Source organism: Raphanus sativus, chromosome 5 (genome assembly GCF_000801105.2).
Source record: "Raphanus sativus cultivar WK10039 chromosome 5, ASM80110v3, whole genome shotgun sequence".
Taxonomy (NCBI): domain Eukaryota; kingdom Viridiplantae; phylum Streptophyta; class Magnoliopsida; order Brassicales; family Brassicaceae; genus Raphanus; species Raphanus sativus.
This window is the reverse complement of record NC_079515.1, coordinates 38,374,791-38,394,243: the sequence shown is the minus strand read 5'-3', so window position 1 is coordinate 38,394,243 and position 19,453 is coordinate 38,374,791. Positions and strand designations below refer to the sequence as shown.

The 19,453-nt window shown below is 35.9% G+C and overlaps 4 protein-coding genes across 5 annotated transcripts; 2 read left to right on the top strand and 2 right to left on the bottom strand.

Moving 5' to 3' along the window:
* Positions 1 to 45: 45 nt before the first annotated feature.
* On the bottom strand, positions 46 to 3,339 carry LOC108861347 (cell division control protein 48 homolog A). The gene is made up of 8 exons (XM_018635187.2): positions 3,179 to 3,339; positions 2,937 to 3,099; positions 2,607 to 2,835; positions 1,767 to 2,533; positions 1,470 to 1,691; positions 1,310 to 1,381; positions 573 to 1,217; positions 46 to 489 (listed from the first exon to the last, which is right to left on the bottom strand). The coding sequence occupies exons 1-8, from the start codon at positions 3,205 to 3,207 to the stop codon at positions 187 to 189; spliced, it is 2,430 nt and encodes an 809-aa protein (XP_018490689.1). The 5' UTR covers positions 3,208 to 3,339; the 3' UTR covers positions 46 to 186.
* A 4,825-nt stretch (positions 3,340 to 8,164) lies between these two features.
* Positions 8,165 to 10,806, bottom strand: LOC108861350 (adenosine kinase 1). Its single transcript, XM_018635190.2, has 12 exons — positions 10,630 to 10,806; positions 10,459 to 10,512; positions 10,057 to 10,103; positions 9,935 to 9,966; positions 9,755 to 9,856; positions 9,602 to 9,669; positions 9,433 to 9,509; positions 9,267 to 9,364; positions 9,082 to 9,152; positions 8,934 to 9,000; positions 8,676 to 8,859; positions 8,165 to 8,446 (listed from the first exon to the last, which is right to left on the bottom strand). The coding sequence occupies exons 1-12, from the start codon at positions 10,722 to 10,724 to the stop codon at positions 8,304 to 8,306; spliced, it is 1,038 nt and encodes a 345-aa protein (XP_018490692.1). The 5' UTR covers positions 10,725 to 10,806; the 3' UTR covers positions 8,165 to 8,303.
* Positions 10,807 to 10,981: 175 nt separating this feature from the next.
* Positions 10,982 to 12,580, top strand: LOC108861351 (coatomer subunit zeta-2). The gene is made up of 7 exons (XM_018635191.2): positions 10,982 to 11,101; positions 11,386 to 11,425; positions 11,514 to 11,673; positions 11,775 to 11,922; positions 12,004 to 12,081; positions 12,164 to 12,248; positions 12,342 to 12,580. Exons 2-7 carry the CDS (start codon positions 11,402 to 11,404, stop codon positions 12,399 to 12,401), a joined length of 555 nt encoding a protein of 184 aa, XP_018490693.1. The 5' UTR covers positions 10,982 to 11,101; positions 11,386 to 11,401; the 3' UTR covers positions 12,402 to 12,580.
* Positions 12,581 to 14,909: 2,329 nt separating this feature from the next.
* Positions 14,910 to 17,601, top strand: LOC108856643 (uncharacterized). 2 transcript variants are annotated; one of them, XM_056986628.1, is made up of 8 exons: positions 14,910 to 15,139; positions 15,297 to 15,767; positions 16,058 to 16,202; positions 16,282 to 16,567; positions 16,636 to 16,708; positions 16,775 to 16,865; positions 16,950 to 17,029; positions 17,120 to 17,601. In XM_056986628.1, the coding sequence occupies exons 1-8, from the start codon at positions 15,071 to 15,073 to the stop codon at positions 17,282 to 17,284; spliced, it is 1,380 nt and encodes a 459-aa protein (XP_056842608.1). In that variant the 5' UTR covers positions 14,910 to 15,070; the 3' UTR covers positions 17,285 to 17,601. The 2 variants fall into 2 exon arrangements, with proteins under 2 accessions (XP_056842608.1, XP_018485993.1); XM_018630491.2 differs by having other exon boundaries at positions 14,912 to 15,139; positions 17,108 to 17,601.
* The last annotated feature ends 1,852 nt before the right edge of the window (positions 17,602 to 19,453 follow it).

The window sequence follows — 19,453 nt, the reverse complement described above, 5'->3', positions numbered from 1 at the left end:
CTTCCACCTTATCATCTGTGTATATGTTCTGCTCAAGATTTGGAGTATCAAACATAAACGATTCTGATTAACTTTAAAAAAAAAAAGGAAAAGTATCAGTATCACTTTCCCTCAGTCATCCAAAAGTAGAGAATTCGATAGCGAAGCGAACTTAAAAAAAAAGAGGATGGATGATAAGTTTGATCACTAGTTGTAGAGATCATCATCATCTGCAGCAGCAGCTGCAGACGTGGCAAAAGGATCAGCTACTCCAGTGGTTGCACCTGAACCAGTATTAGTCTCGAACCTGAACTCAGAACCAAACCCTCTAGACTGCTGCAACGTCTGAGCAAAGGCTTGGTACTTCCTGATGTCTGCATCACTCACACTCCTGCGTGCATACTTCATCGACTCCTCAAAGTGTGCAGCTTTGATCTCTGATACTTCATCCACTCCATCTTCCTCCATCGCCTCTGGGTTCAAGCTCCTCCTCTTCTCCTTTTCAATGTCCTGCAACAAAGAAACCAAAGGGCTTCAACTTAGTGATTCGATACTCTTTAACAATTTCAATTACAGATTAACAAGCCTAATACCTTCTCAATGTTTTCTCTGATGGCGTACTTGCAAGCCCTCTGGCAAATCTCAGTGATATCAGCACCACTGAATCCCTGTGTGTACTTAGCGAGAGCATTGATGTCTACATCTTTAGCAACAGGAGATTTCCTCAAGCAGGCCTTGAAGATATTGAGGCGAGAATCCTCGTCCGGTAGTGGAATGTAAATGAGCTGGTCGAGCCTTCCTGGACGGAGAAGAGCAGAATCGATAATGTCTGGTCTGTTGGTCGCTCCAATGATGAAGACGGTTTTCTTGGCGTTCATTCCATCCATCTCTGTCAAAAGCTGGTTCAGGACTCTATCCGCTGCACCGCCAGCATCGCCTCCGCCTCCACCTCCTCTCTGAGTCGCAATGGAGTCGAGCTCGTCAAAGAAGAGAACACATGGAGCAGACTGACGAGCCTTGTCAAAGATTTCACGGACATTGGCTTCACTCTCTCCAAACCACATAGTGAGAAGCTCGGGACCTTTGACACTGATGAAGTTTGCTTGGCACTCGTTGGCTATAGCTTTGGCCAAAAGGGTTTTGCCACAACCAGGAGGACCGTAGAATAGAACTCCCTTTGATGGAGACATACCAAATTTCTCGAACTTCTCTGGGTGCTCCACAGGGTATTGAACAGTCTGCATTTAAACAACCACACAGCTTACAGTGATCAGCTTACAATTATTAGATTAAAGGACTGATCCAAGCAAGTATGGAAAGAGTGTTTTACCTCCTGGAGCTCTCTCTTGACATTCTCAAGACCTCCAATGTCATCCCAAGACACATTAGGAACCTCCACAACCTGCAAAGCGACGACATTTTGGAATGAAAATTAATAAAAAGTTACAGGTTTTGATCTCGTTCTAAGTCCTGCAAATGTCAATACTCACAGTTTCACGAAGTGCAGATGGGTTGCTGTTCCCGAGAGCGGTGTGGAAGTGTTCATTAGTCACTGCCATGGAATTGAGGATCTCAGCATCAATGGAGTCATCTTCCAAATCAATCACATCCATCTTCTCCCTGATGCATTGCAGGGCAGCCTCTGTGCACAGAGCTGCAAGATCAGCACCTACATAACCGTGTGTGTCCTTTGAGATCCTTTCTAGATCCACCTGAAACATACAACCATTAGCTTCGATAATCATAACACTCAACAAACACAGGCAAAGCTAGAACTCGAAACTTACATCTTCAGCGAGCTTCATGTTCTTTGTGTGGATCCTGAGAACTTCAAGACGTCCAATTTCATCAGGAACACCGATATCAATCTCCCTATCAAATCTTCCAAACCTTCTCAAAGCCGGATCGATACTGTTGGGGCGATTGGTTGCTCCCATGACAATAACATGAGCACGTGACTTCAGTCCATCCATAAGCGTGAGGAGCTGAGACACAATCCTCCTCTCAACCTCACCATTCGTCTTCTCTCTTTTGGGTGCAATAGAGTCAATCTCATCAATAAATATGATGGAAGGAGCGTTCTTCTCAGCCTCCTCAAACGCTTTCCTGAGGTTGCTCTCACTCTCACCAGCCAACTTGGACATGATCTCAGGTCCATTGATACAGAAGAAAAACGCACCAGTTTCGTTAGCCACAGCACGAGCAATCAGAGTCTTTCCGGACCCAGGTGGTCCATAAAGCAGAATCCCCTTGGGTGGCTTAACACCAATGGACTTGAACAGCTGCGGATGCCTCAAGGGAAGCTCAACAAGCTCCCTGATCTGAGCCATCTGCTTCCTGACACCACCAACATCATCATAACCTACTTCATCTAGCCTTTCCTCATCCTCTCTCTTGACTGGCTCACCCTCACAGAAAATCTCAGTGTCCGGAGCAACAACACAGTACTCAGCAGGATCTGTCTCTATAACTTTGAACTCCACACTCCTCATCCCTCCTCTGACTAGGAAGAGATCGCCCTTCCTCACCGGGCGGTATGCCTCAAGGAAATAAGCTGTTGAAACAAAACAAAATCAATCCATACCTGTAAAACAATAATCTCAAAGGAAACAAAAAAAACAACTTACGTTTGAGGTAAGCATCAAAGAGGTTGCCAGTGACTCCTTCAACGGTATCATCAACAGGCAAGATGTGGACACGCTTCCCATACTTGACATCAGGGCATTGGTGAACAGAGATAACATCTCCAAGTCTAACCCTCAAGTTAGACCTGACCACTTTGTTCATCCTAATCTTTGGCTCCTCGCATGATTCATCAGCAAGAGCAATGCAGATAGTGTCTTTCCTTTTCTTACCCTGTAACAATAATAATAAATAAATAAAAGATTTCACAAAGACCAAACAGACATTCAGATCAAAACCCTAATTTTATTGTAAAAAAGAAAAAAAGAGCCAACCTTGATGAGAATGGTATCGCCACGGAAGAGCTGGAGCTTCTCCATGGTGGCAGGGTGGAGAGAGACGACGGAGTTATCATCGTTGATGGCCTCATCGACGACAAGTCTGTTGGGAGACTTCTTCCTCTCGAGAATAGCAGTACTGAAATCTTTCTTCGATTTCCTGAAAACAAACACCAAAAGAAGAAAAAAGGATTAAGCTTTTTAAGCTTTAGATCCGAATCGGAGATCTGGGTACTTACGAGTCGGAAGATTCAGCTGGGTTTGACATGATGGGTTCGAGATTTTAGCGATCAAAGTTGAGAGCTTTTTTTTTGGTTTATCTGAGAGAGATCTGAAAGAGCAGCAGAGATTAATATCTCTTTGTTTCTTGTTGCAAAAGAGATTATTTTCCTTTTCTTTTTTTTTCTTCTTTCCCTTTTTCTAATCTTTTCTAGAATATCAAAATCGACCCCTAATGTTTTCTTTTCCCTCGAATTTATACCCTTAGATTAATCTATATTATTAAAAGAGAAGTACACATATAGAATGCCCCTTAATTTTCAGTGTTATTTACACTTCTATACCATTGACATTAAATAATATTCATATTTTAATGCTGTCTTTTCCATTTTAATTAATGTGTTTTCCAAAATTAAAATTGAATTAAATAAACAATTAAATAATATTTTCTATTTTAATGCTTTGTCTTTTCCACTTATATTAATGTGTTTTCTAAAATTAAATCTATATTAATTACACTTCATTAACTTCTCAATTAAATCAATGTCAAATTCAAAAAATTACATTTTTATTGGACAAACAATTCATGGAAATTACAATATCAACTCTTCATTGAACAAATCTGAACGAAAAAAGTATTACCAAATTTAAACTGAAACTAGATAATATCCAAACGGATTTACCATTTTGGTATCTAGAGAACCATAACTAAACCTTATCTGAACGAAATGTTTCGGATATTCGATTTTATTTAAATCATATTTATATACTTCAATATGTTAGCTATTTTTCGAGTTAATATCCAAGATATAAGCTATTTTAAGTTGATTTGAAATATAAAAAATAGTCAAAAGTAAACATCTAAAGTAGATAAACAATAATCAAAACACCAAAAATACTTAAAATATATATATATATATATATATATATATTTGTTCTTCATCCAAATATTCAAGTTAAATTTATTTTAATTTTTAGTTTAGATACTTTAACTTACATTACTCAAATTTACATGTTATATTTTTTTAGATTGAAGGATATTTAAAGAGATATAAATTTTGAAAATTTAAAAATAATTTAAACGGGTTATCAAACCCGCAAAGATCTAAATCAAACCGGAACCAAAGTTTATAAATACCCGAATAGAGTTAGAATCTTTAAACTCAAAAATCTCAAATCCGAATAAATTTTAACTGAATTCGAGTGGATATCTAAATACTTATCACTAGCTTAATCATTATAAAACGATCAAATATTATAAATATACTATTTAGTATAAATAAATTAAAATTAAAATTGAAAATTAATACTCGTGCGGTCGCACGGGTCAAGTTCTAGTATCTCTTTGTTTCTCTTTGTTAATTGTGTTCTGTGGAACGACTCCAGTTCTCTCCAATTTCCTTAAATCGATCAACAACTGCTACGGCGGATAAATTTAATGCTAAATCTATTATTAAAAGAGGAGTACACATATAGAATGTCCCTTAGTTTTCAGTGTTATTTACACTTCTATGTTACTGATATTAAATAATATTTCATATTTTAATGCTGTATTTTCCACTTTGATTAATGTATTTTCCAAAATTAAAATTGAATTACATACACAATTAAATAATACAAATATTTTTATTTTTCATCCCAATATTCAAGTTAAATTTATTTTAATTTTTTAATTTAGGATTTTAGCTTACATTACTCAAATTTACATGTTATATTTTTTTAGACTGAAGGATATTTAAAGATATATAAATTTTGAAAATTTAAAAAATAATTTAAACGGGTTATCAAACCCGTAAAGATCTAAATCAAACCGGAACCAAAGTTTATAAATATCCGAATAGAGCTAGAATCTTTAAACTCGAAAATCTCAAATCCGAATAAATTTTAACTGAATTCGAGTGGATACACAAATACTTATCCCTAACTTAATCATTATAAAACGATCAAATATTATAAATATACTATTTAGTATAAATAAATAAAAACTAAAACTGAAAATTAATACCCGTGCGGTCGCACGGGTCAAGATACCGCACGGGTCAAGATATAGTTTCCTTTAATACTTAATACTAACAAAAAATTACATTTTTTTTGGTCAAACCACATTTTATAGATTTCTTATACTCTCCAACTGAAGAGCAAATGTTCAAAGAAAGATACTGTTATTAATTTTTTATCTTTTTTTTTTGTTTTTTTGTTTAATGCGTCAAGGTATAATTTCAAGAAGGTTTTTCTTATTTCTTAGGTATATTTTTTTTTGCAACTTTCTTCTTAGGTATATGTAGTTTGAGTATTTGCAAACTATAAACTTGATTATAGAAACTAAATATCAATAATATTACATGTGGTTGGACGAATTGAAAATAATCTTAGTTTTTATTTACTTTGTATCATTTTTATTATTTTATCACGGATGCCACATATTTCTTTTCTTCTAAATAGAATCAAGACGTTGCATATCTATATCATAGTATCATGCAGACACGACATAGAACAAAGTATAACACAAGACTCGTCTACGAACCGTTTGAAAAGTAGTTTGTACTTGCTACGACGGCGACAGCAAAAGCAGATTGGTCGGGTAAGACTATTATTGGAAAGAAAATCAACTTTCAGGTCGTCCGTTTGGAAACTTCCACCAGGTTTCTCATATAAATGTCCATTTGCACATTTAATATGGAGTGTGATGTTACAACTGCTGCATGCATAGATCCACCCTGAAGTCATTTCTTCCTCGCATACTTCACACCAATACTGTTCAACTTGACTTGTCACATGTGAAAGCCTGAGGAAATTGTTGTCATGCTTGTACCTCACTTTATATGGTAAAGTGGTGCAACAAAAACACAAAGAAAAGTTGCAAATAATGCAATCTAGGGATTGAGTAGAACTTGACGATGAACATATCCAACAACTTCTGCGAGGTCTCGTGTTAGATAGAAACAAAGGATGATGATGACATGGATGCTTGAACGGCTCAGAAACCATACTACACCGTATGTCTATACTAAAATCACAACCTTTGGAACATACATATTTCAAACTAGTGAGTAGACGAAAACGATCACAAGCGTTGCATGTGTAGAAGTTTTCAGAATCCTCTTGTAGAATGAGCTGATGTACATGCAATAAATGTTGTTTTCTACGAGGAAGATTTGCACATGTTTGGTGAAGATTAAAATCACATTTCTCACATTTGTAAACATTTTCGTCATGAAGAGGAAGAATACATGCTTGGCAATACGTATTCTCGTCATAGACTCCATCAATCTTCTCAAAAAGCCTCAAAGGATGGTGTAGATGATTAAAATATTGTATTGTACCATCGCTAAGCTTATTGAAAGACATGATGTCTTCGTCTTCATCTGGCTCGCCCTCAAGTTCTCTTCCATCCCACACATCTGCTTGCGTCGCGCATGAAGAATGCACAGCAAATTCACATCCTTTCATGCAAATATATCCGCTGTAAGTTCTCTTCACTTGTTTGTGGCAAACTCCGCATAACCAATTCCCGTGAGGAAAGGCCGAAATAATAGATAGACGATGATCATGCCGAGATACCATTATGACTCGTGGTAAGTAGATGCACATTTTATGGACAATAAAATCACACTGGAGACATATGTAGATAAAGTACCACTCATCGTTAAATCCACAAATGTTACAAGTCAGAGATGCTTTTCTGTGAAAATACATGAGCGTATGCTCATGCCATTTTGGATGGTCTATAGAAAGAAGTATGGTCGTTGCACAAACTGGATGAATACTAAAATCACATATCGAACAGTAATAAAAATAACCTTTATTAAGGTTTCCACAGCAATGAGATACCATACGGCGATCTGATCGAGTACCTCTTGAAAGTTGTAGAGGATGTTTGGGATGATAACCTGGGACAATGATCTCAGTTGGAGCCTCAACACATTCTTTATGGTAAGTACTTTCCCATCCAACACAATTACAAAAATAATAGGTAGTACCGACTTTGGTTAGGTAGCAAGCATTGCATGTTAAACCGGTTGGTTCTCCTTCTTTATTATTGCACCCATATAAAGGTCGGAGGATATGATGATCGCTTCGAGGCCCACCAGATGAAAAATATGAACTTTTGATTGTGACATATCTCTTTCCGTCGTCTGAACAGTAATCTACTTCGCCCATGCCCATTCGTATTAGAGGGCATAAGAGGAAAGAACCATGGTCAGGAGAAGGAGGATGGTTGACGGAATACATGATTTTTACAACAAAAAGAAAAATCTCGTTGTGATAGAATCACTCGAAGAAGAAAAACTGACTTTATAGAATTTGTTTTCTGTTTCTCTAAAAAGAATATACTTCTCGTAATGCAACCATGGAAGAAAAGAATGATGAACAAGTATCATATTCCTTTCTTATTGTTTTTCCCATCTCCTTTTATCTGTTGCTTTCTAAGACTTAAGTTTCGAATATTTTTGAATTCATATATTCTTTTCTTGACGTACTCGGACATCATTTAAAGTATGCTGAACACTAATGAAATGATCTCTGATTGTATAGAACAGAATATGACATTGTCCCATGGGCAGCAACACTTATAACTCGATTCCACTACCATGCATTTTAGTGAACCTCCACAAACTATAAGCTTCTCATTTCAAGGACCATTAGTGTGTGTTGCCTATATATGGATTTCTAACTACATTTACCATGTCGGTTCCTACCGTCGGGTGGGGGCTTTACTAATGAGTAATGAGTAATGACTATGATAAGCTTTTTAACTTTTTTTTTTGTTAAACTTTTTAAATTAAGTAAAAGAGAAAAACATAATCGTTGAAGTCAGGTTTTTCAGGGATTTACAAAGAGAAAAACATAATTGTTGAAGTCAGGGCTTTACAAAGATTATATGGTTTTTTATTTAAGTGAATATGGGTGCTCGTGCCCCGTGATAAAAAGGATTTACTATCGTAATAATATTTATTTCCTCTTTTTTTTTTTGTTCTGAGATAAAAAAGGTTAACAATAACAGAAACAAGCCAAAAAAAGAGCACTCAATAGCTCAAAGGAGGTGATACAAGGAAGCAGCAATGATGTTTATTTATATTTAGGACATGTCTCTTATCACAAAAAAAAAAACTAAAAAGTATTTGATTTGAGAGACTTTCCATTTTAGTTGAAGTCAGGTTTCTCAGGGTAAGTGCAACCAGACCTCTGGATCACTACGTTTGAAGCGTAGCATCCAGCCCTCACGCACTCCTCAATAGCCTTTCCGTGCACCAGATGCGAAAGAAACCCTCCCACAAACGCATCACCTATAGAACAACAACAAGTAAAAAAAGGCGGTCAAAACCAAATGTATATGATGATCTTTGTTATTACAATTTTGCAAACCAAACAGTTTTTGCTTTAGATAAGGGTTTAAAGAAACATTCAGGAGCTCAACTCCTAGCTATAAGTCTACTGTACTAGATTATAGCACTTGTCAGTTAGTACTTAGTAACAGAGCAGTTAACAATGAGAGCTAGGTTTCTTAGCAAATACCTGCACCGTTAGTGTCAACGAGCTTCTCCTTGGGGAGATGGATGACTGGGTACTTCTTCACTTTTCCATCCTCAGCGACAACCACAGGATCTGCGCCTTGTGTGATCACAGTAGTCCTCTTGTATGTTCCAGTGGCTTTAGGCAACTGAGAGATCTTGATGGCTATTTGCTCAACATCATCCGTCTGTATAAAAATATAACCAAACAGATTAATTTTTTGTTTAAAACAAAAGCAACGGTGAATATATGTCAGTTTACCTCCCAGCCGTGAACCCTAGAGAAGGTTCTTGCCTCGGTCTCATTGCCAAAAACATAGTCCATGTACCTGGTCCGAGCAAGATGTTAGATGCATGAATTGAGTTTTGCTTATCTGTATATTGTCAATGATATTAGGAATTTTACTTACGGAAGGCACTTCTCCTGAACGTCTTTGAAGAATTCACAGATGAATGGAGCAGAAAGATTCATCGTGAACACCTGCCAGATATGTGAAACATCATCAAGGATCTTTCATATCAAAGAGACACCAATCGGTGACAAAGATCAGTGAACATGGTTTTCGTGAAGGATCATATCTCTGTTTTCTTTTACCTTGTTGTTTGCAGCGGCATGTTCACGTACTAACTGAATGGACTCTGGTGATACCGTGAGGAAGAATCCAGCAATGTAGTAGAACTTGGCCTTCTCAACTGCCAAAGAAAGGTGAACATGTCTGGCAAAGGCTTCAGATCATTGCGACATAAGAAACTATTCTTACCTAGAGCCCAGTTCTCATGCTTTTTTAGGTGTTCAACCTTGTAACAGTTTGCAGCAGAGAGATTCGCGATAAGAGACCTGAAGAAAGGGAAAACACGCCTCAATACAAGCCAAGCAGGAGAAGATCTTTTAAAAGTTTAAGCATCATATAAGCAGACATAGAGACTGACCTTTCTCCACCCAAAACGCAGACACCGCAAGTGCCAGTAGCTGTCGACTCATCTTCATAATAATGGACCTGGAGTACAAAACAACAAGAGCAAATTAACAGTCTATTTACGGATGATTAACGCCACCAGTTTATAAACACAAAGCAGACTAACATTGACACCAGCTGCTGTAGCATCCTTCTTCATGGCCTCGCCGTATTTGTCCTTCCCAATGGATCCCATGTAACTAGTTGCCCCAGGGATTTGAAGCATCCACTGCAGTGACCAAAGATATGTCAATTCATTTAAAACAAAGCATGTGATGTGAGTAAGGACGCGTAATAAATCATTTACCTGAGCCACTTTGATTGAGTTCTGAGTAGCACCTGAGAATGGAAACGAATCAAGAAGATATGAGAATCACTCACACCAATTGTGTAAAAAAGAAAAAAAAAACTGTGAATGAATATATACACCTCCAGCAATGTATTCAACATTGAACTTCTGGCTCATTTCATCGTACCTAAAAAGAAAATATAACGATTAATTCCCAGTAATAACGCAAGGTATAATCTAATGATGAGTTTGTGAAGAAATAAAATGACACCAATTGTTTTTTTTTTTGTTCTCTTCTAAAAGGCTAGGGAGAAAACACCAGACTAGGTAGTGACAGAATTATAAACTTGTGTTTAGTGTTTGAGATACTCATAGAACAAGTTGAAGAGTAGACACACACACACACACACACACACACACTCACAGACACTAATCAAGACTCCTTTTTTTTTTAAACCATGTATATGTGCATCAAAAAGGAAAGCTATTTTGCGTGAAGCTTAATCAAACAAAGGCTCAAAAAGTGATCATATTTTACTTACATGGGCAAATGTTTGTCCTCGGCGAGGATCGCATTGTTCAACTTAATGTCGTATCTATCATCAAGTTTGCAGATGAAAAACAGCATTAGGATACCAAAAAAGGAATAAGCTTTACGCAAACAATCAAAGATCTAGACGGTGGATCTGAGGAGGGTGGTTTTTTTTACTAACTTGGTGAGAAAGTCTTGGTCGACGACGGCGGAGACGTCGAGGAGTGGGTTGCCCATTCCCAAGAGGATTCCATCGAAATCAGAGGAAGAAGCCATATATATGATCTCTCGTAAAAGAGGAGGAGACTATTGAAAGTGGTTGTTGTTGGTCTTTCACTGGAGTGTGTCTGTGTTTGTTTATACAAAGACAATTGGATCATCTAAACTAAACAAAAACGGCGCGTAGTAACCATTCAGCCGTAAGAAACGCCGCGCAGTCCAGATCAAATATTTAAAAAAAAAAAAAAAGTTAAAATTTAGCGGACCGAACCAGTCCGGTTATCATATTCCAATAACCGGTCAGATAAAAAAAATCCCCAATTCAGATCTAGACCAAGTCTTTAAACGACAAAGCGAACGGCTTCAGTGTAACAATTCATATCAAATCCATCGAGCTTCGAGACGAATCTGCTTGTGGGATCTCAAAGATCAACGTAATCCTCCTCCTCCATTGATTCTTCTCCGATCTCCTATTCCGGTGTTTCTAATCCTACATTGCTTTCTTAGATCTTCAATCGCATTTCAAAATTTGGTTTTTGTGTTAGGATCAGCTTAGGGTTGTGTGATCAAAGATCACCCTTTTGTTTTATCGTGATTTGATATGTGGATCCATTTGGGGGAAGCTTAACTATGCTATAAAAATCTTAGCTTTGATGATTGATTGTGGTTTTAATCGCTGGAAAAAAAATACTATTTGCTTTTGTGTGTGTGTTTGCAGTGGAGAGAACTCAACAATGTCAGGCTTTCACGGGACTCATGTAAGTGCTTTTTTAAAGCCTCCATTTTTTTATCAATGCTTAGTTGTTATCATGATCTTTTGTTGCTTGCTTGTCCATTTGGAAATAGGATTCATGTCCTTTGGTGAAGAACATTCTTCTTCTAGACTCTGAAGGGAAGCGTGTGGCTGTCAAGTATTACTCCGATGACTGGCCTACTCATGCTGCCAAGTTGACTTTCGAGAAGTATGTCTTCTCCAAGACCTCTAAGACCAATGCTCGCACTGAAGGTACCAAGACCCCACACACACATGTCTTTTCATGGGGCTCTGTGTTATAGTATAACAGTCAGTTTCCAAATCGATCGCTTTTGGGTGTGTGTTATGTGCAGCTGAGATCACATTGTTGGACAGTAATATCATTGTCTATAAGTTCGCCCAGGACCTTCACTTCTTTGTTACTGGAGGCGAAAATGAAAATGAGCTCGTCTTGTCTTCGGTTCTTCAAGGCTTTTTCGATGCTGTTGCGCTTCTTCTGAGGTATTTAACTCGACTTCACTAATCTTAATATTTTCCCCTTAAACAGTTAAATGTTTGATGCATCTTCTTTCTATTGACCAGGAACAATGTGGAAAAGATGGAGGCTCTTGAGAACTTGGATCTCATCTTTCTATGCCTGGATGAAATGGTCGATCAGGGGTATGTATGCAAGTCTTTAGATTTGCTTTGAGTTTATCTTAGCATTTAGCTATTGTTTGATTATGTGTTTGTTTGTGTTCAGGGTGGTTCTTGAAACAGACCCTAACGTCATTGCGGGGAAAGTAGCAATGCAGAGCACAGAAGCTAGTGGTTCACTCTCTGAACAGGTGATGGCTATTACATCTTCCCTTAATAGTCTTTTGGTTTAGTTTTGGATCAGTTTTGTTTTTGTTTTGGCTAATCTTAAATTTTGTTTACAGACATTAACTCAAGCACTGGCAACAGCTCGGGAACATCTGGCAAGAAGTCTGCTTACATAAGTTTCCTCATATGCATTGCATGCCCACTTCCAACTTCTATGAAGAGTACCTTTCATGGGATTTGTCTCCGGGTTTTATAATCTTGTAATAATGATGTGTGCAAATGCTGGAATATTTTTGAAGACCGGATATTGCAGTATGAAGACTTGTTTCTTTACTTAAAAATATTTTCTTTACTTTTTTTCTGCAATTTCTCAACCCAATATTTTTGACCATACATACTTTTAGAAAGATTTTATATTTTAATATTAACTCTTGGTATCTGCATTACTCATATCCATGATCCTGATAAAATTAGGAAAATATCATGAAAAAGGAAAAGAGAGAAACTCTTCAACTACTTTTTTGTTGTTGTAACTATACCTTTCTAGTCTATCATTTTGTTTTGCATCCATCTAAAAATTAATTATTTATTTTGTATCCATCTATACTATTAAAGTACAAGCATGTTTTGGATTTTTACTCTTTTTACCCCTACTGAAGAACCTTTCATTTGTATTCATTAAGGGTATTCTGGACATTCTGCGCCAATTTTTTCTTAATTATTTTTTGATTTGTCATTAATCACCGGTTTTCTAATTTAATTTCGGCCTGCAATTATTTCTTTGTTTGATACTGCATCGATTATTTCCATGTTTGATACTGTTATTAACCACCGGTTTTCTAATTCTAAAATTATTAATTTTGACAACAATCATTATCATTTAGAACGATTTTGAAAAATATAAATATATTTTAAACAAATTTCCAACTTATGATCACCGAATTAGTTTTATCATTAGAAAAAATCATAATATTAAAAATACCGGGTTACAAACCGGTAATTCGTTCAACCGCAGGTCCGAGTCGGGTTTCAAAACACCGATCAAAACTATAAAACTGTTATATTGATTTATATTTAAAATATCTAATTCAAAATTAAAAACCTAAAAATACATGTACAATATAGTTTTAACCGAACATAAACCCGGATATAAAACACATATATGAGACGGGTTATATAAATGCATATACAAGACGGATTATATAAATGTGATTATATAAAATATTCACCAAATATAAACCCGCGCTTTGAAAGCGCGGATCAAAATCTAGTCTACCAATTAAGTTGTATGGATCTTAAGATTATTATTTTTTACGGATCTTAAGATTAAAGACTACTTATTTACAAGTTAATGATGAAAAATATATCTATTGTTCAAAATATGCTGTAAATATTCAAATTCAAACCATTGACCATATATTACTGAATTATCAGACAAACTATATTGATTTTTTTCTTAAAATATACACCTAGTTGGCTTAGATTACCCATGCTTTAATAATCGAAATGAATACGTTAAAAATCTAGTATAAAATATCAGAACTATGATAAAAAAATCCCCTAGTCTATATTTGAGAAGTGATTTTGACATGTGTCATCACCATATTAATTTTAAAAGAAAAATTATGACATGGCACACCAACATTGATGACATGGCTTGAAATAAATTATGACATGGATATTTACATTTAGTGTGATTTATATTTAAGATAATTTTTTAAAAATATGGTAATAACTTAAAGATAATTATGACATATTTACATTTAATATTGATTTATATTTAAGGTAAGTTTTTAAAATATGGCAATAATTTATATATCATAATTAATATAACAATAAATAATAAATTAAATAGAAATATAATAATAATTAAAATTTCGAAATATTATTTCGAAATATTTTTATAAGTATATAATTTTTATTACTTAAAAACAATTCTTCAAAATACTATGCATTTTTAAAAAATATATAATTTTCTTTAAATAGTGACATAGACATTTACATTTATTATTGATTTGTATTTTTAGTAAATTTTAAAATATGGTAATAACTCATAGATCATCATTAATTTAGCAATAAATAATATAATGTTATAAATAGAAATATAATATTATTTTGGATTTTTCAAAAGTTAATTATATTTTATAATTATTATTAGTAAAACAATTCTTCAAAATTATACAGTTTTTAAATGTAATTTTCTAATCCAATACTATTAGTTTATTTTTAATATCCATAAATTTTAGAAAATTATTTAGTTTTATGTTTTGATAATTATACACTTAACAAAATTTTCTCTTACATTTACAAAATTTGATTGAATATATTTTAGAAAAAGATATACATATATATTACTAAATATACATTGAATAAAAATATTTTTTTTAATCTTAAAGTTTTACATATGATTAAATTAAGATTATATATTGTAAGCAAATAATAAAATCAAAATTAACAAAATAAAAAATTAATAAAATTTGTATTTTAAAATAAATTATTTTTTAAAACTTTTATTTCTGCACATGGTGCAGGAAAACACCTAGTTTATTTAAAACACAAATAACGAACTTACCAGTATGCGCCATAAATAAACTACTCAAAATGTAATAAATAACAAACTGACAAAACAAAAAAAGAGCCGGACCAAACTTAAAACCTTTTATAACTTAACTGAGAAACAGACAGTGATATAATGAATGCACGATCAATCATTCACACAAATCAATCTCAGGAACCCACAAAAACAGGACTCTCCTGATTGATTCTTCGCTACAGTTTTACGATTCTGTAGCCTAGATTCTTCTCTGCTTTCCTGTGTGTTTCGTTTCGTTCCCACAAAACGGTGATGGATGGTAGAGATCAAGCTCGCGTAGAAGAAGAACACGGCGGCTCTCTCCCTTCTCCACCTCAAAGGGTATATTGTTTTTCTCTCTCTCTTCTGGTGGTTTGATTTGAATTTAGGATTGTAACTAGAATGATCGAGTCTGTTTACGAAAAAGGATTAGCCTTTTTAATGATAGAGAAGTCTCTGTTTCATATCAGATTTTGAAATGATCTTTTTGGTGTTACAGGAAGGAGATTCTTCTGAGATTGCACAAGAAGAAGACCCATGGAGACGAGGCATTGTGTTGAAAACAACACCTGAAGACACCACCGGGGAGGATCTCTCGAGACGCAATGCGTCCTTAACATCGAGCCCTGTCGCCAAAAGAGTCAACTTTTCTCCAATGTCCAGCCCTAGGATAGGCCAGCGTGGCGCATCACTCAGTCCCTCATCTTCCTCTTCACGAAACAAACCTAATAATAATAATAGCTTGAAGAATCTAGTCCCGAAGCTGAGTTTCAGAAACAGGAACAGCGATATCGAGGCCTTTGGGGCAGCGTCCTCCTCTCCTACTGCCAGGGACAGGTCCACGTGGACTCTCAGTAATATTTTAACTCCGAGGTTGAAGAAAACCGAGTCCTTGCCTGTAACACCTATAGCTCACTCGAATCCTGGGTCCACGCATGGGAGATATGTGGTTGATCCGGTTACTTCCATGGTGAGTAACTTGGTCACCTTAGTTATACTGTGGGTTTTGTGCTGTTGTCTTGTTGGCAAGAGACGTTTCTTTGTCTTGTACTTTGCCTTGGTCTCACTAGATTATGTTTAATTCTCATGTGAATTATACTGTGCTTTGTGCTGTTATCTCGTTGACAAGGAGGTGTTTTCTTGTCTTGTATTTGTCCTTGGTCTTGTTAGAGTATGTTTAAAGTAATGCAGTTTGCTTGTAAGATAAAATTTAGCTTTATCTTGTGCTTTACTTAAATGTTGGTTTAATTTGTCCAACAGAAAAAAGGGCCTCCACTGCCTATTCATCGATCACGCTCCGTTCCAGCGTTCAACAAAGATGGTAGTCTAAGACAAGCAGGTGTTTTCAGGGTGATTCCTACTCCGAACATGACGCCACCAAGAAATAATAATATTAAACTTAACGGTTAGAGCATTTGTATTTTTCTTTAGAACCAACAGACATGAAAGGTTGGGTATGTTTATATTTGGTGTAATGTTTTTAGACACGGATGTTGATGGAGGAGAAGATGTTCCTGAAGAAGAAGCTGTGTGCAGAATATGCATGGTTGAACTGGGAGAAGACTCGGATGCTTTCAAGATGGAATGTATGTGTAGAGGTGAACTAGCTCTTGCACACAAAGAATGTACAATCAAATGGTTCACCATTAAAGGAAACAGAACATGTGATGTCTGCAAGCAAGAGGTTCAGAATCTCCCTGTGACCCTTCTTCGCATGCAGAACTCGCAGGGGAATTTTGGAGATGCTGATACCGAGGCTTCTCACTTCAGGCAAGTCAAAATCTAAACAAACACCCCTTGAAATTGTTATTGACTGGTTCTCTCTCTCTTCCTTTCAGTGTGTGGAAGGATGTTCCAGTACTTGTCATTGTAAGCATGCTTGCATACTTCTGTTTCCTTGAGCAGCTTCTGGTAAGAGTTAGTAAATTTATGAATACTTACACTTCTCTGTACCAAGCTTATATTAACATGTTACAGCTTACGAAAATGAAATCCGGAGCCATTGCAATATCTTTACCATTCTCTTGCGTTCTTGGTCTTCTTGCCTCTATGACGACAACAACAATGGGTACAACAAGTTCCTTACAGTAAAAAAATAAAAAATTGCTTCCCCATTACAGTTTATTTGATCTCTTGGTTCATTGTTGTGTAGTGAAGAAGCAATATATCTGGATTTACGCCACAGTTCAGTTCGCTCTTGTAGTTTTTTTCTCTCACATTTTCTTCACATTGGTGAGAGTTCCTTAACAAGATTCTCTCTGCTTCTTAATTGTTTTATCTCTTAATCTATGATGGTTTACTTTGTGCAAGGTTCACATGAAGCCGGTTGTGTCCATTCTCTTAGCCACATTGGTCGGGTTTGGGCTCACCATGAGCGGGCAAACGGGTCTAGCCGAGTTTGCAAAATGGAGGAGAATCCAGAGAGCAGATGAACCTCCAAGCAGTAGTAGTCAGGTGGATCAACCACCAGCTCAGACAGCAGGTTAGAGCAATCTGTGGATCATGAAACTCAAGCCAGAGGTCCTGAATGCTGGTCACATGTTCCCACTAGCGGGTTTATGGTGTAAAAATCAAACCATTTTGGGTCGTGACATCTGGATGGAGATCCATCTATTTAGAGATGTGAGAACATATTGGTCATGTCACATGTAGTGATGATTACCTGGAAGAGTTCAAAAATTATTTCTGGGTAATCTCTTATGTTAGTGAATGTGTGTTAAAGCTTTTTTTTGGTACTTTATTGTACAAAAATATAAAAAAGGAATAGATATCATATATATCATCATGTAAGGACTTGAACAACATGTGAATAACTCAAGTGCAGTAAGAAACAACTTTCAATAGTCTTTGGCACTTAGAAGAATCTCTAGTAGAAACATCACAGAGATACAGAAGGTAACAAGCAAACACACACACACACACAATCGACACCCAATGTGTGTCCCTTTTGTGTTTATCTCATTACTTCAGCACACCGCAGAGGACAAAAGGTTTAGTTTGTTAAACGCAGCTTTTTTATTTCACTGTATCTGCAATGCATTTTCTATGTATGTATTAGGAACTTACTTGTACAAAGTATACAGCAATACCATGAACAATAAAAGTAGTATGTGTGAGTATTTATGGATCACCACCCCTACTTTTATTTTATTTCTGATTGACCCCAAATATTTTATACATGAGGAAACTAACCCCGTGGACTAGTAGCAGTGATCTCTGTTATTTATTTGCTGAATCTTCTTAGAAAAAAAGTTTTAGTCTTCACAACTGATCTCTCGTAGTCGTTCGTACCAATGGCCGATGAATTCTCTGTAAGATCTTCTTATCCACTCCTCTGAACTCATATGTGTTTACTTGTGCGTTTCCTTGTTCGAACTCTTGAGTTCAAAATCTCGTTGCTTTCGATGATGAATTCGCTGGATCTGCATTTGACTGAGATCAAATCTCCCTGTCTTCTATGTTGCTTCTGTCCCTGATTATCAGACTCTGCTCTTCTTGGTTTAATTGCATGATGTTCTGGTTATAAAGAAGAATTGCTAGCATTGTGAGTCCATTTCACGTGATTGTAACGCGTGAGATGATTCAGATTCCATAAAGTTCTTTTTTGAGTTCTGTTATTGTTGAGCACTTGTGTCACTTTCTCATACTGATTTTGCCAAGGGATGGATGATCAAAGCATCTGTTTTTTTTTGTGTTCTGTCTACCTTCTTGCATCTGGATTTCATTTTCCAAGTTGCTAATAAGAAACAGTGAAACAGGGGAAAATTGAAAGCAAAGGGCTCAACCCGGGACTGATTGTTCTTCTTGTGATTGGAGGGTTGCTATTGGCATTCCTCGTTGGAAACTTCATCCTCTACACTTACGCTCAGAAGAATCTGCCTCCGAGGAAGAAGAAGCCGGTTTCTAAGAAGAAGATGAAGAAAGAGCAGCTGAAGCAAGGCGTTCGAGTTCCTGGCGAGTAGATTCCTTTAGATGATCCTTTACTGGATAGTCTGGATTACTCACTTTTGCAGGACTAGACTTCTTTTTTAACTTCTGTGTGTTAAAAGATATTAGCAATGATGCTTCTTGATATTGACAATGAATCCTCAACAACTCTCTATAAGCTTTGCTTAGTTAAATGTCATTCCAAATTTAAAATAGCTTCTTCATGTGTTTTCTCTGTTTTGTTCATTACTAGAGATAGATCTAAAAATTATAAAATGTGAGGTTGTCTTTGGCCAGAACACAGATCAACCGAGAACAAAACTGTATAGTAAACTCAGATTATCTTTTACAAATTAATCAAATTAGTCATCAAAGTCAACGGTAACACATACTAAGTACTAACAGCTTGACAATACCAAAGAAAACTTAGAATCACAAATACATAAATCATTAGATCTTCTACTATATCTATAGACAAGTCAGGACTATGATGCAGATATTCCACCACAACTGTAGATAAAAAATGTCTGAATTCTAAAATTTTGGTGTTACATCTTTGAATATACAACTGTAGATTATATGCTTAATGATTTAACAAGTTTTGAAAATACCTATCAAAACAAAATCTAATAACATTTGACCCCAAGAGAAATATAATATCAAACCTGTGTAGCAAGACTCGTGCATTAGTTAATCAATGTAATAAAGAAAGCGTTAGAATACAGAAGA